Source organism: Rhineura floridana, chromosome 11 (assembly GCF_030035675.1).
Source record: "Rhineura floridana isolate rRhiFlo1 chromosome 11, rRhiFlo1.hap2, whole genome shotgun sequence".
In the NCBI taxonomy this organism is placed as follows: Eukaryota; Metazoa; Chordata; class Lepidosauria; order Squamata; family Rhineuridae; genus Rhineura; species Rhineura floridana.
In genome coordinates, this window is record NC_084490.1 from 71,447,846 (window position 1) to 71,462,884 (window position 15,039).

The following is a 15,039-nucleotide window of genomic DNA, read 5'->3' on the forward strand; positions in this document are numbered from 1 at the left end:
ATTCTGATTATCTAATGATCTGATAAAAAAAGAAATTAAGTTGGTCTGATTTTGTTTGGTCGATTCTGATTCTAAACGTAATATATCTTCTTTTAATTAAGGCTACACCAGATGTTCACCATTTTGGATTTTGTGGGCAAAAGTAATGCTTTTGAGAGAGCTGCTAAGACTTCACCCTTCAATCTTGTTTGCTGTCTGTTCACTGTCTGTGTGCCATTACTTTTTAAAAATTCAATCTTTTTGAGAATAGTGATCCCAGCAAAATGGGGATTAAATGATGATCTCATAGTGCTTACCATCTAGCAAATCCTATTTGGCTACGTAACATCACAAAGCTAATTGACAGTGAGAACAATAGCCCTCCTCAATGGGTGAACAATTTTGCCCTTTCATTGTACAAAAAAGTAGTAGAAAAAACACTGAACTGTGGTTGCTTTTAGATGCCGCTACAAGCTTTCACAAAATGTGCCGACCTGAATATTAAATTAGGAGTAAGCTAATAAAGACATAGGTCTGAACTGTACCTGACAGTATCTGTAGTTCAGATTTTGAAGAAGATACTCTCATTGGATGATACACTCTTCCCTCTCGAGAACGCCCTTTAAAAAGGTTTCAAAACAAGTGTGAATATGCATGCTTGCATTTGTATATTGCATATTTCTTTTCTTCTACTATATTGCATATTTCAGTCTTTTTTTCTACTGTGTTTATAATCAAACATATAAAGAAGCACTTAACAAAACTTTGTACAATATAAATGTTTACTCATTTAATTTTATTTATTATTTATTAGATTTATATCCACCCTTCCTCCCAGCAGGAGCCAAGGGCAGCAAACAAAATAAATGGAATAAAACAAAATGGACCCAGATAATTTGAACAACTACAGACCGGTGGCGAATGTCCCCTTTTTGGGCAAGGTTTTGGAGCGGGTGGTTGCTAACCAGCTCCAGGTGCTCTTGGATGAAACCGATTATCTGGATCCGTTTCAATCCGGTTTTAGGCCCGGTTTCGGCACTGAAACAGCCTTGGTCGTCCTGTATGATGACCTTTGTCGGGAGAGGGACAGGGGGAGTGTGACTTTGTTGATTCTCCTTGATCTCTCAGCAGCGTTTGATACCATCGACCATGGTATCCTTCTGGGGAGACTCGCCGAGTTGGGAGTTGGGGGTAATGCTTGGCAGTGGTTCTGCTCCTACTTTGCGGATCGTCGCCAGAAGGTAGTGCTTGGGGAACATTACTCGACACCCTGGACTCTCCATTGTGGAGTCCCTCAGGGGTCGGCTTTGTCCCCCATGCTTTTTAACATCTACATGAAGCCTCTGGGTGCGGTCATCAGGAGTTTTGGAGTGCGTTGTCATCAGTATGCTGATGACACGCAACTCTATTTCTCCTTTTCATCTTCTTCAGGTGAGTCTGTTGATGTGCTGAACCGTTGCCTGACCGCGATAATGGACTGGATGAGAGCTAATAAACTGAGACTCAATCCAGACAAGACTGAGACACTGTTGGTGAGCGCCTTCCCCGCTCAGATGGTGGATGTGCATCCTGTTCTGGATGGGGTTACACTCCCCCTGAAAGAACAGGTCCGTAGTTTGGGGGTCCTTTTTGACCCTTCCTTGTCTCTTGAGGCTCAAGTGGCCTCGGTGGCACGGAACGCGTTTTACCATCTCCGTTTGGTAGCCCAACTACGCCCCTATGTGGATGGCGACGACCTCGCCTCAGTTGTTCATGCTCTGGTAACTTCGAGATTGGATTACTGTAATGCGCTCTACATAGGGCTGCCTTTGAAGACAGTTCGGAAGCTTCAGCTAGTGCAGAACGCAGCAGCTAGACTATTGACGAGGACCAGTCGGTCTTCGCACATAACTCCTGTTCTGGCTCGCCTGCACTGGCTACCTATTTGCTTCCGGGCGAGATTCAAGGTGCTGGTTATGACCTATAAAGCCTTACATGGCGTGGGACCGCAATACCTGGTGGAACGCCTCTCCCGCTATGAACCTACCCACTCACTTCGTTCAGCATCTAAGGCCCTCCTCCGGGTACCAACTCATCGTGAAGCCCGGAGGGTGGTTACTAGATCTAGGGCCTTTTCTGTGGTGGCCCCTGAGTTGTGGAACAGCCTCCCCGAAGAGGTACGCCTGGCGCCTACATTATTATCTTTCCGGCGCCAGGTAAAGACCTTCTTATGCTCCCAGGCATTTTAATCATTTTAATCTTTTTATCTTTTTAATCTTGTAATACTAATCCTTTTTATCATCTTATATTTTGTTTAATTGTATTTTGTTTTCATTGTGTCTTATATGTTTTGTGATTTTATTATTATGATGTATGTATTTTATCCTATTCTGTTTACCGCCCTGAGAGCTACTTGCTATGGGTGGTATATAAATGCAACAAAATAAAAATAAATAAAATAAAAGCACTAAAAACACTCTAAAACATCATAAAAACAGACTTTAAAATATATTAAAACATCCTTAAAAACATATTAAAACAAAACATCTTTCAAGCTGCTCGTTTTAACCTATAAAGCCTTACACGGCTTGGGACCACAATATCTGATGGAACGTCTCTCCCAACACAAACCCATCCGTACACTACACTCAACATCAAAGGCCCACCTCCGGGTGCCTACTCCAAGGGAAGCTTGGAGGGTGGCAACAAGGGATAGGGCCTTCTCAGTGGTGGCCCCAAATTACTGAATGAATATTCTGACGAGATGCGCCTGGCGCCAACACTGTTATCTTTTCAGTGCCAAGACTTTCCTCTTCTTCCAGGCATTTTAGCATGTGTTTTTAAAGTGCTTTTTAAAAATGTGTTTTTAAATTTGTATACAGTAGGGCCCCGCTAATACGGCGGGTTAGGGACCAGACCCCTGTAGTAAAGCGGAAATCGTTGTAAAGTGGGGCCCCATAGACTATAACGGGTGGCGGCGCACGAAAATGATGTCAAAATGGCGCACGACAGAAAAAAACCGCCATAAAAGCAGAACAAGCACCGTAATGCGGGGCCTTTCCCTAACTGAAAACTGCCGCATGAACGAAGCTCCGTAAAGCGGAACGCCATAAAGCGGGGCCCTACTGTATTTGTTTTTAATGTTTTTAATTGTTGTAAACCGCCCAGAGAGCTTCGGCTATAGGGCAGTATACAAATGCAATAAATAAATAAATAAATAAATCTTTAAAAGCATTTTAAAAAAAGACAGGGATGTCCTTTATCTCCCCTTTTATTTATTCTGGTTTTAGAAGTGCTGCTTAGAGATATAAGGCAAGATAAAAGAATTTCGGGATTAAAGATAAAAAAAAAAGAATATAAATTGAGAGCATTTGCTGATGATTTGATAATTGTACTAGAAAATCCTTTGGAAGGAATTAATGTATTGATGGACAAATTAAAAGAATTTGGACCGTTAGCAGGATTTAAGATTAACAATAAAAAAACAAAGATGTTGGTGAAAAATTTAACTTTAAGGGAACAGAAAGAGTTAATGGACAAGACAGATTTTACAATAGAGAAAAAGTTGAAATATTTAGGTATCATTATGACAAATAAAAATTCAAAGTTGTTTCATAATAATTATGAAAAATTATGGACAGAGATTAAGAAAGACTTGCTAAGATGGGATAAACTACAACTGTCATTAATGGGTAGAATATCTGTGATAAAAATGAATGTATTACCGAGAATGATGTTTTTGTTTCAAACAATACCTGTAATATCCTCTGATTTACCTTTTAAACAATGGCAAAAAGATATCTCTAAATTTGTATGGCAAGGAAAAAAACCAAGAGTTAAATTTAAACTACTACAAGATGCCAAAGAAAGAGGAGGACTGGGATTACCAAATCTGAGACTTTATTTTGCTGCCTGCTGTCTAGTCTGGATAAAGGAATGGATCTTATTGAGGAATAAAAGACTATTGGATTTGGAGGGTCATAATTTGAAGTGGGGATGGCATGGATATCTATGGTATGACAAAGTAAAAGTAAATGTAGACTTTAACAATCATTTTATAAGACGTCCTCTGTTGAAAATATGGAATAGATATAAACCAAGGTTTTATTCGAAAATACCATTATGTGTCTCAAGCCAAGAAGCGTTTTATAGAAGAGAAATGGCTGGAAAAGAGAAATGGTTAACTTATCAAGAACTATTAGAAAATGTACATGGAGAATATATAATGAAAGAGAGAGAACAACTGACAAAGGAAGGATATAGTTTTCAATGGTTTGCCTATTTACAATTGTTAGAAAGATATAAAATGGACAAGAAAATGTATGGGTTTGAAATAAGTAAATCTGATTTTGAAATAGGATTGTGTACAAATGATGAAAATATAATTGCGAAAATGTATAAACTCTTATTGAAAATGGATATGGAGGAAGAACAAGTAAAAGGGTAAAGTGGGCAAAAAATTTTGGTTATAACATACAAATGGATCAATGGGAAAATATGTGGAAAAAAGGTTTGAAATTTACACTATGTTATAATCTTAAAGAAAATTTTTATAAAATGATGTACCGTTGGTACATGACTCCAGAAAAGTTGTCAAAAATGTATAGTAATGTTTCTAATGTTTGTTGGAAATGTAAACAACAAGAAGGATCATTTTATCATATGTGGTGGTTGTGTAAAAAGGCAAAATCATTTTGGGCACAGATAGGTAGGAAGATGCAAAAAATTCTAAAGATAAATATTCAGTCAAAACCAGAATTTTTTTTATTGGGTTTTATGGATAAACAAATAGAAAAGAAATATGGAAGAATAATATTATATATGATTACGGCAGCAAGATTATTATATGCACAAAAGTGGAAAATGGAATCAACACCAACAATGGAAGAATGGCTATTGAAATTAATGGACTTAGTAGAAATGGATAAATTGACATGTTTACTTAGAGAAAAATCGACAGATACATTTCTTAAGGAATGGAAGCCTCTCTTAGACTTTTTGTTGAAAGATCAAAATAAAATGATGATACTGGGATTTGACGATTAATTAAGACAGCTTATGGAGAAAAGGGATTCTGTATGTATACATTAAGGGACAGGTTTGATGTATATTATATACTTATAGCTGATCTGCGACAAATCGGAAGTCAACTATTTTATTTTTATTTTTTGTTGTTGTATTGTTATGTCTTTTTGACTTTGTTTTGTTTGTTTTTGGAAAAATTTGAATAAAAATTATTAAAAAAAAAAAGCATTTTAAAAAAAGCTTTGAAAAATGGAAATGGACTGCTTTCAAGTTGATCTGGACTTATGGCGACCCTATGAATAGGGTTTTCATGGTAAGCAGTATTCAGAGGGGGTTTACCATTGCCTTCCTCTAAAATAAAGCTTTACAAACATATTAAAAAGCAATTCCAACACAGACACAGACAGGGATAAGATCTCTACTTAAAATACTTGTTGAAAGAGGAAGGTCTTCAGTAGGCGCCGAAAAGATAACAGAGATGGCACCTGTCTTAATATTTAAGGGGAGCGAATTCCAAAGGGTAGGTGTCACTAGAGGTTCATTTCCTCTGTTGTGCAGAATGGACCTCCTGATATCTGCAGGATGCCCTCACCTGCAAAGCACAGTGATTGACTGGGTATATATGGGGTAAGATGGTATTTCAGGAATCCAGGTCCCAAGCTGTATAGGGCTTTGTACACCAAAACCAGAACTTTGAATTTAGCCTGGTAGCAAATAGATATCCAGTGCAAATTCTTTCAGCACTGGGGTAACATGTTGGCGATACCCTGCCCCAATGAGCAGTCTGGCTGCCGCACTTTGCACCAGTTGCAGCTTCCGGACCAACCTCAAGGGCATTACAGTAATCCAGACTGGAGGTTACCAATGTGTGGACAACAGTGGTCAGGCTATCCCAGTCCAGAAACGGCCACAGCTGTCTTACCAGCCAAACCTGGTAAATGGCACTCCTAGCTACTGAGGTCACCTGGGCCTCTAGTAACAAAGATGAATTCAGGAGCACCCCCAGGCTATGGACCTGCTCTTTCAGAGGGATTACGACCCCATCCAAAGCCTCTGTCTTGCTAGGATTCAGGGTCAGTTTATTGGCTCTCATCCAGCCCACTACTGAGTCCAGGCACTGGTCAAAGGCTTGCACAGACCCTCCCAATTCAGATGTTAAAGAAACAGAGCCAGGTATCGTCAGCGTACTGCTGACACCTTGCCCCAAATCTCCTGATGACCACTCCCAAGGGCTTCATATAGATGTTAAACAACAGGGGGAACAAGATGGTACCCTGTGGCACCCCACAACACAACTGCCAGGGGGCTGAAAGACTATCACCCAATGCTATTCTCTGAAAATAACCCTGGAGGTAGGATTAAAGTAAAGGTGTGCCCGCACTTATAGTGCGAGTCGTTTCTGACTCTTAGGGTGCCGTCTTGCAACGTTTACTAGGCAGACCGTATATATGGGGTGGGATTGCCAGTTCCTTCCCTGGCTTTTCTTTACCCCCCAGCATATGCCGGGTACTCATTTTACCGACCACGGATGGATGGAAGGCTAAGTGGACCTGGGCCCTTTTACTGGAAATTCGACTTCCTCCTTCCATTGGAATCAAACTCTGGCCGTGAGCAGAGCTTCGGCGGTGTTACCACCGTTTACCACTCTGCGCCACGGAGGGTCTATGGAGGTAGGATTAGAACCACTGTAAAACAGTGTCTCCGATACCCATCTCACCAAGTTGGCTCAGAAGATACCATGGTCAATGGTATCAAAAGCTGCTGAGAGATCAAGTAAGAATAACAGGGTCGCACTTCCGTCCTTCTCCCAATAAAAGTCATCCATCAGGGTGATCAAGGCAGATTCAGTCCCATAACCAGGCCTGAACCCAGACTGGAATGGGTCAAGATAATCTCCTTTCATCCAAAAGTACTTGGGTATAGCAAGGAAGCGAGGAAGAGGGCAGAGTCCGCTTAGTTACTGAATGGTTCTGGTGGACTTGTGAAGCTGTATTACATTCCAACATGTTAGAAGACCTTTTAAATAGGAAAAGATTAACAAATTAATTTTAAACTTCCCAAATTAAGCACCCAAGAAAAATGCTTTACTACCATATATCTGCTTCAGGGTGGATGACTTCTGTGTACAGTTTAAACCTGAGTTGCTTTTGTTCATAAGGTTTTTGCCTGAGGAAACTGATTTCAAAGGGTTATGATTCAACCGTTTGTTCCAAGCAACCTCGATGCAAAAGGCAGTCGTATCCTGTTGCCACTTGTCTTCATCTTCCTTGCATTGCCGCTTAACACTGAAAAGCTGAAGAAACTGCCTTCTTAACTGGTAGCTGGATGGAGAAAAGAAAGTGAGGAATGCTCATTTTAAGTGACATCAACTCCAGAGCTTTCCATAAACCATTTCACGTTGTGAATACATGGGAATAAAATTTCCCCTTAATGGGACCAGTCCTCTGGGGAAAATAGGTTTGTTCACCAAAGAAAGGTTTTAGTTAAATAGTAAGATTCAGCCATTAACTTGATATACCAAATATATAATTTTTACTGAAACACTAAAGTAAACTGGTATCAGTGCTGGGAAAGATCTGAGTCTGAAAGGTGCTACCAGAGTATAGGGCTAAACAGGTCAACTATGACTAGGAAGTATTGTCTGACAGTCTTACATGGTTCCACATTGTTGGAAAATCAGAAAGAAATAAGCTACTTCATGGAGTTTCTTTATTGGATCAAAAAGCTAGTGCCATCAAAACATTGGGTTTATGGCCAAGAGAGCTACTAGCCTGAAGAAATTACATCTGAAACAAATATTTTGCCTGGGAATTGAAGCGCCCAGTACCAGCGGGGGAAACGCCAAAGCAACAGACCAAACAAAAGATTTCCAGATTCTTGTGACAATTCTTTTGGTCTCTATAGTATGATCTTAATGCACCAAAACAAGAGAGCAATTTTGACACTGGAATTGGAGCTGCACGCTTGGATGAGCATGATAAGCCATTAACCTTTGACACCTTAAAAAAAATCTAGAAAACGGTCTTTGTGATGTTTATGGGCTATGAGGATTGACCTTTCCTTGTAAGCCCACCTATACACCCCAACCAATGAACTGAAGAAACCCTTCAGACAATAAGATACAATTAAGATACATGCATGATGCCAAAACAGTATTTTAGTATCTCTCAAATTCTGTTGTTTTCAATAGTTATGCTTATGGTTGCTTTCCAAAACTTACAGTGTTGATGCACCAACAGAGCTAACCTTGATCTTCTAGCCACTTGAGGAAGAAGCCAAGTGTTGGCAGATGTTAAGATCAGAGGAACAGCAAAGATGACCAGTAAAGACTGGACTTCTGACAACACAAAGATTTGTGAAGATGTGGATCTACGTTTAACCAATTTGTTGTCTTGACCATAAGTCTTAACAGATTTTTTTTTAAACCAATTATGTTTAAGATGGGATGTGGTAATATGTTGATAGCTTTTTGTTAACTTGATGTTTATGTTTTGCACACATTTTATAATTGCCTTGCTACAATCAAAGGTTAATGCAATTTTTAAAATATTTATTACCAAAGAGAACCAATAGGGAAGGGCCTATAAAATTTTAAGGAAGATTGCATGAACCTAGAGATGAACTTTATGCTTAATCTACTCTTATGCACGTGCTGCAAATTGCAAGGAAAGAATCTAGATCCTTCTAGGTTAGCCAGCATGCAACAACGTAATCTTGTCTTGAAGTTGCAACTTCTTGATTGTTGTGCAATTTGCAAGTTGACTAATTTCCACTTACTCATTTTGTTGTTCAGGAAATCTAAATTCATATTGAGTAAGGACAAAATTGTGTATGAGGTAAGGAACTGAGATGCACAGACTTGAGGGAGCTTTATTCATAGGGTGGCAGAAAATTTTTGTCAGTCCCACACTTGGAGGATCAATTCAGACACCACATCCAATTATAGTTCAAAACGTTTAACTCAAGTTTGGCATCATATGAAAATGTACAAAAGTTAAACCATACATACCATATAAAATCCACCTTTCTTTAAGATATAGTCAGTGATGAGGGGCGAAAAAAAATCCAGTGTTTTATTTTACTGTGAACAAATGCTGGACCAGATAGGTCTTTGGACTGTTCCAGCAAGCTGTGTTATGTTTAAACTTGTAATTAATTTTTTAAAGATGAATATCCCTTACATTGGCCTTAATTTTTTTTACAAGTCTTCTAATACAAATTTCTATGTAATACAACTTTTAAAACATATTAAATTTGCTTTAATTCTCCCTCCCCTCAAATATTTCAAGTCAAATACTTTTTGACTTATACAAGTAACATGGTGCACTTTTAAAAGTGTGTTTACTAAATACAAATGTACCATTGGTCTCACCTGAAAGGTGATTTTCATAGGAGTGGGCCATCACTGCGGGTTATAGTTCCACCTATCGTGCGAAGGCAAGAATGTTTTTGAAGTCAAGACTAGGGGCGTCAGGCCCCTCCCACTCTCCAGTTCATTCGTGGCGAGTCTGAAAAGAAATATCTAAAAATACAAGAACAAGGCCAACAGGCCCGCCAGGAAAATAACACAATAGTCACATGCATAATAACATGATTCTAACATAACAGAACTAAAGTCTTGACTTCACTCTTACATTTAAATATAATAGCGTAACAATAATATGTAACCGATTAAAAAATATGTAACCCATTAGAAAATATCTAGTCATCCTCCAACTGGGAGGGCCGTGATGGCCCACTCCTATGAAAATCACCTTTCAGGTGAGACCAATGGTACATTTTCCATAGGAGGTGGGCCATCACTGCGGGATGTACCAAAGCAGCCCATACAGGGAGGGACCACCCACGTGTTAATCCTCATTAAGAACCTGTTGCAACACTCGTCTGCCGAAAGATGCGTCAGCAGAGGCATAACGATCAATTTTATAATGCCTTATAAATGAGTGTGGGGTAGACCAGACTGCAGCCCTGCAAATATCGGCAACAGGAGCATTAGTGGCAAAAGCAGCCGAAGTGGCAGCTGACCTGGTAGAATGAGCCGTTATACTAGCTGGAACTGACAGCTTCAGGGACTCATATGCTAAAGTAATGCATGCCCTTAACCAACGGGATAAGGTAGAATTGGATACTTTATGCCCCATAGACCTTGGATGAAAGGATACAAACAGAGACTCCGTTCGTCGAATCTCTTGGGTCCTAGACAGGTAGGTCTTGAGAGCCCTCCGGACATCTAACGAATGCCAAGCCTTCTCGAGAGGATGGATAGGATTCGGGCAAAAGGAAGGCAAAACAATGTCCTGGTTGCAATGAAAAACTGAATCGACCTTGGGACGGAAAGAAGGATCAGTCTTCAGCACAACAGAGTCCTTATGGAAGACGCAGAGGTGTCGAGCAGAAGACAATGCGCCCAACTCCGAAACGCGTCTGGCAGATGTGATTGCGATCAGAAACAAGACCTTGAAGGACAGCATACGTAGGGGCACAGTCCTGATGGGTTCAAACGGAGGGCGTTGCAAAGCCTGCAGAACTTTCGGCAAACTCCATGAGGGGAACCGATGGACAACAGCCGGAGAGCGTAGGGCGACTCCCCTCAAAAAACGTTTGATGAAGCCGCTATGGAGAAATTGCAGCACCTGATGCACAGCGGCCTGGGATGGATCATGGTGGTGTGACTGACACCACTTGGAGAAAGCCACCCAGGTATGTTGATAAATACGAGTGGTAGATGGTCTTCTCGAGGCCAAAATAATATCAATCACAGCGTCAGACAGTCCAGCTGACCTCAAATGTCCCTGTTCAAACGCCACGCTGTTAGATTGAGCCAAGTAGGGTCCTGGTGCAGTACTGGACCCTGGGATAGGAGGTCTGGCCTGACTGGAAGTGTCCAAGGATCCACCATTGACATTGCCAGAAGATATGAGAACCACGGTCGGCGTGGCCAAAATGGTGCTATCAGAACCAGCTGTGCCCTTTCGGTTCGCACCTTCCTCAAGGTTTTGGCTAACAATGGTATGGGAGGAAAGGCGTACAAGAGACCGTCTGGCCACGGTGTTGTCAGAACATCCACTGCTTCTGCTGTTGAGTCCAGGTATCGGGCAAAGTACCTGGGAAGCTGGCAATTGCGACTGGAAGCAAACAGGTCGACTGAGAAGGCACCGAAGCAACACTGGAGACGATGGAAAATGTCTGGATGAAGTTTTCATTCTCCCGGAAAGACCTGTTGTCTGCTGAGCCAGTCTGCTGTCACATTCCAAATCCCTCTGAGGTGCTCTGCTTTCAGGGATTGTAGATGTTGTTCTGCCCAGACAAAGATGAGGGAGGCTAAGTCCTGCAGAGGACGAGACCTGGTGCCCCCCTGTCTGTTCAAATGTGATTTTACACACGTGTTGTCTGTTTGAATGAGCACATGGTCCAAAGGGAACAGAGACTGAAAATGACATAGAGCCAAGTGGACAGCCTTTAGCTCCAGCCAGTTGATGCTTTGAGTTTGCTCTGTGGTGGACCAAACCCCTTGAACGTACTGGGAGTTGCAGTGGGCTCCCCAACCTATGAGGCTGGCATCTGTGGTTACAACGGTTCTGCGGGGTTCTCTGAACGACGTGCCCCTGGAGAGGTGTTGAACCTTGGTCCACCAGCGGAAGGAGAGGCGCAGTGCGGGGCTCAAACGAACTTTGCGATGGTTGGAGCTGGCAATGTCCTGTTGAAATGGCAACAGAGTCCATTGAAGGTGCCGAGTGTGGGCTCGAGCCCATGGCACAATGTGGATTGTAGAGATGAACATCCCGAGTGCTCTGGCGAGAAGCATGACGTCTGCGGATGTTTGTTGTATCAGGGACCTTGCGATGCTTGTGATGGCAGTGATGCGATCTGGAGCCAGGAAGACCATTGCCTGCAGGGTGTCCAACATTGCCCCTAGATGTAGTAGGCGTTGGGTTGGTTGGAGATGGCTTTTGTCGAAGTTGACAAGCCAGCCGTGGGCCTGCAAAACATTGAGGGTGATCGTTAAATGATGATGAGCCAGCTCCTCAGATTTGGCCCGTATTAGCAGATCATCCAGATATGGGTAGAGATGAACCCCTTGGGTCCGGAGATAAGCCACTAGGGTGAGTAGCACTTTGGTTAACACTCTTGGAGCAGAGGAGAGGCCGAATGGCATCGCTCTATATTGAAAGTGCTGGTGGCCAAAAGCAAACCGAAGAAACTTTCTGTGGGCTATGCAAATGGGCACATGGAGATACGCTTCCTTAAGGTCGATAGAAGCCAGGAAGTCTCCTTCATGCAGACTCTCCGTAATGGAGTGGAGTGATTCCATTTTGAACCTGCGATATGTTACAAAACGGTTGACAAACTTGAGGTCCAATACCGCCCTCCATGATAAATCTCGTTTTGGCACAGCAAATAGGAGGGAGTACACCCCTTCCGACCTCTCAGTTGTGGGGACTGGCTCTATTGCCGCTATGTCCAAGAGGTGTTGTATAGCTGTCTGCATGATGCTGTGCCTGGTCTGTGCTCTGGGACAAGGGGATAGATGGAATTTGTCTGGTGGGGTCGCCCAAAACTCTATTGCATAGCCAAAGGAGAAAATGTCCCTGATCCAGGCGATCTTAGTCAGATGCAGCCACTGGTCTCCAAACATAAGCAGTCTGCCACCCACAGGTAGTGCGCTAGTACTGTTTGCGTTGGCGAGACCCTCCCCTATATGAGGACGATGAGGTACCTCTGCGCCCTTGGTACTGACCTCTACCGTGGAAACGACGGTTCCAGGTTCCCCTGAAAGTACTGGAGTCATAGGATCTGAAGTCGCGGCCTCGTCCTCCTGGCCGCGGTCTTCGAAAGGGCTGGTTAGTGCGGAAAGGGGGATATCGCCTGAAAGGCCTATGGTCGATGTTCTTGACAGTGGCCAAGACCGGTTTGTGAGCGTCTTTGGGATCGACCAGCACTGCCTTTAGAGCTTCCTCGCCGAAGAGCAAAGATCCGGAGTAAGGTGCCCTAGAGAGATTCACTCTGGACGTAGGATCAGCCTGCCAATGGCGAAGCCAGAGGGTCCGTCGAGTGACTATCTGAGCCGTCATGGCTCGTGCCCCCAGTTGAGTGGCATCCAGAGTGGCATCCGCTACAAACGCCGCTGTCTTGCGCAATTTTATGAGTGACCTTCTAAGAGAAGCAGGATCAGGGTTAAAGTCCTCTAGAAGATCATCCAGCCACATCATTGCTGCCCTGGAGAAGACGGACGCTGATGCGGAGGCCCGCATGGAGAAGGCAGTGGCCTCGTGATTTTTGCGTAGAGCGAAGTCCAATTTTCACTCAGTAGCATCCTTGAGTTGAGATTCTCCTTCTGTAGGCAAAAGAGATCGCGAAACTAGGTTGGCGATTGGCTCGTCTATGCCAGGAACGGCCAGCTTGGTGGTAAAGTCAGGGGCTAGAGAGTAAAGTTTGTCAGCCAGGTTCTTGAAGCTGCGAGTTTGGAGTGGATGAGACCATTCATCGGCAGCCAGTTTAGCGATGGGATCCGGCACCGGGATGTAATGCTCAGTGGGTGCAGGGGATTTGAGGACCCTGGCTCCTTTAATAGTTGGAGCGGCAGCAGAGGAGGGCGCAGCTTGGAGACCAAGAGTGTTAACTACCCTGCGAGCTACAGGTTGATAATCTGATCCATTAAACAAGCGATACGATGTATTCTCCTCATGTTCTGAAGAGTCACTCCATTCATCTCCATCAGCATGTTCAGCGAAGGGTGACTCCTCCCCATATGAAGTGTCATCACAACATCTGCCTCTAGCTACATCAAAGGGATTTGGGGAGCAGGAAGGATTTGTCTCATGGCCTACATATTGGTCCATGGTGTTTTGAGATATGGCAGAGACCTGTGGTGACTGCATCTGTGTAAAAAAAAGACAGCATGCCCTGAAGTTGTGAAAGAAACTCGTGAGACAGCTGTAGCCCCGTTGAAGCAGATGGTTGTGGCTGAGTAGGTGGCTCAGTGGGCTGTGACGTAGGACCAGCTCTGGGTGGTAATGTGGGAGGAGGCTGGTTACGTGTTGGCTGAGTAGGGAAGCCAGGAAAGCCCTCCTCATCTGAGGAAGCAGTGGGGGAATGAAAGATATCCGTCAACTGTTCCTGAGCTGCTGTGGTGGGTGTCGAGACAGAAGCATAGCGTGGTCGCTTGGTTTTGTCGTGGCTGGAAAGGTGTTTAGTTTTAGCCAGTACTTTGGTATGCTTAGTCTTAGTTGCCTTGGATGGTTGTGGCTTGGCTGTCTGAGACATGTCTGGCTGTTTCGCCATCTTATTTATTTATTTATTTATTTATTTAATTACATTTCTAGACCGCCCTATAGCAGAAAGCTCTCAGGGCGGTGTACAACAAATAAAATCACAATTAAAATATGAGCAAGTGTGAAAAATATAACATGATAAAAATCCGAAATAGAATTGCCATGAGTTTATAAATTAAAATCCATATTAGGTTTAAAATTAAATTTAAAATGTTTAAAAAGCCTGGGCGAAAAGGTAGGTTTTTACCTGGTGCCGAAAAGATAACAAAGAAGGCGCCAGGCGTATCTCATCTGGGAGGGCATTCCATAGTTCGGGGGCCACCACCGAGAAGGCCCTAGATCTAGTTGTTGATCTCCGGGCCTCTTTATGAGTTGGGACCCGGAGAAGGGCCTTCGACGTCGAGCGTAGTGAACGGGTAGGTACATAGCGAGAGAGGCGTTCCACCAGGTATTGCGGTCCGATGCCGTTTAGGGCTTTATAGGTAAGAACCAACACTTTGAATCTGGCCCGGAAACATATCGGTAGCCAGTGCAGCTGCGCCAGGACAGGTGTTATATGGTCAAATTTCTTTGTCCCAGTGAGAACTCTGGCCGCAGCATTTTGCACTAGCTGAAGTTTCCGAACCGTCTTCACAGGTAGCCCCACGTAGAGTGCATTACAGTAGTCCAATCTAGAGGTTACCATAGCATGGATAACTGAGGCGAGATTCTCCCTGTTCAGATAGGGTCGTAGTTGGGCTACCAGCCGAAGCTGGTAGAATGCATTCCGTGCCACCGAGGCTAC

The 15,039-nt window shown here is 43.1% G+C and overlaps 1 protein-coding gene across 9 annotated transcripts in view; it reads right to left on the reverse strand.

The window, feature by feature from the left end:
• INVS (inversin) overlaps window positions 1–15,039 on the reverse strand; it is a 220,119-nt gene that overhangs the window by 21,327 nt on the left and 183,753 nt on the right. For all 9 annotated transcript variants that reach the window (XM_061589721.1, XM_061589718.1, XM_061589716.1 and 6 more), the window contains 2 exons: window positions 7,075–7,304; window positions 525–599 (listed from right to left, as the gene is read on the reverse strand). In XM_061589721.1, coding sequence (XP_061445705.1) covers window positions 525–599; window positions 7,075–7,304 — 305 coding nt within the window. The remainder of the gene's footprint in view (window positions 1–524; window positions 600–7,074; window positions 7,305–15,039) is intronic.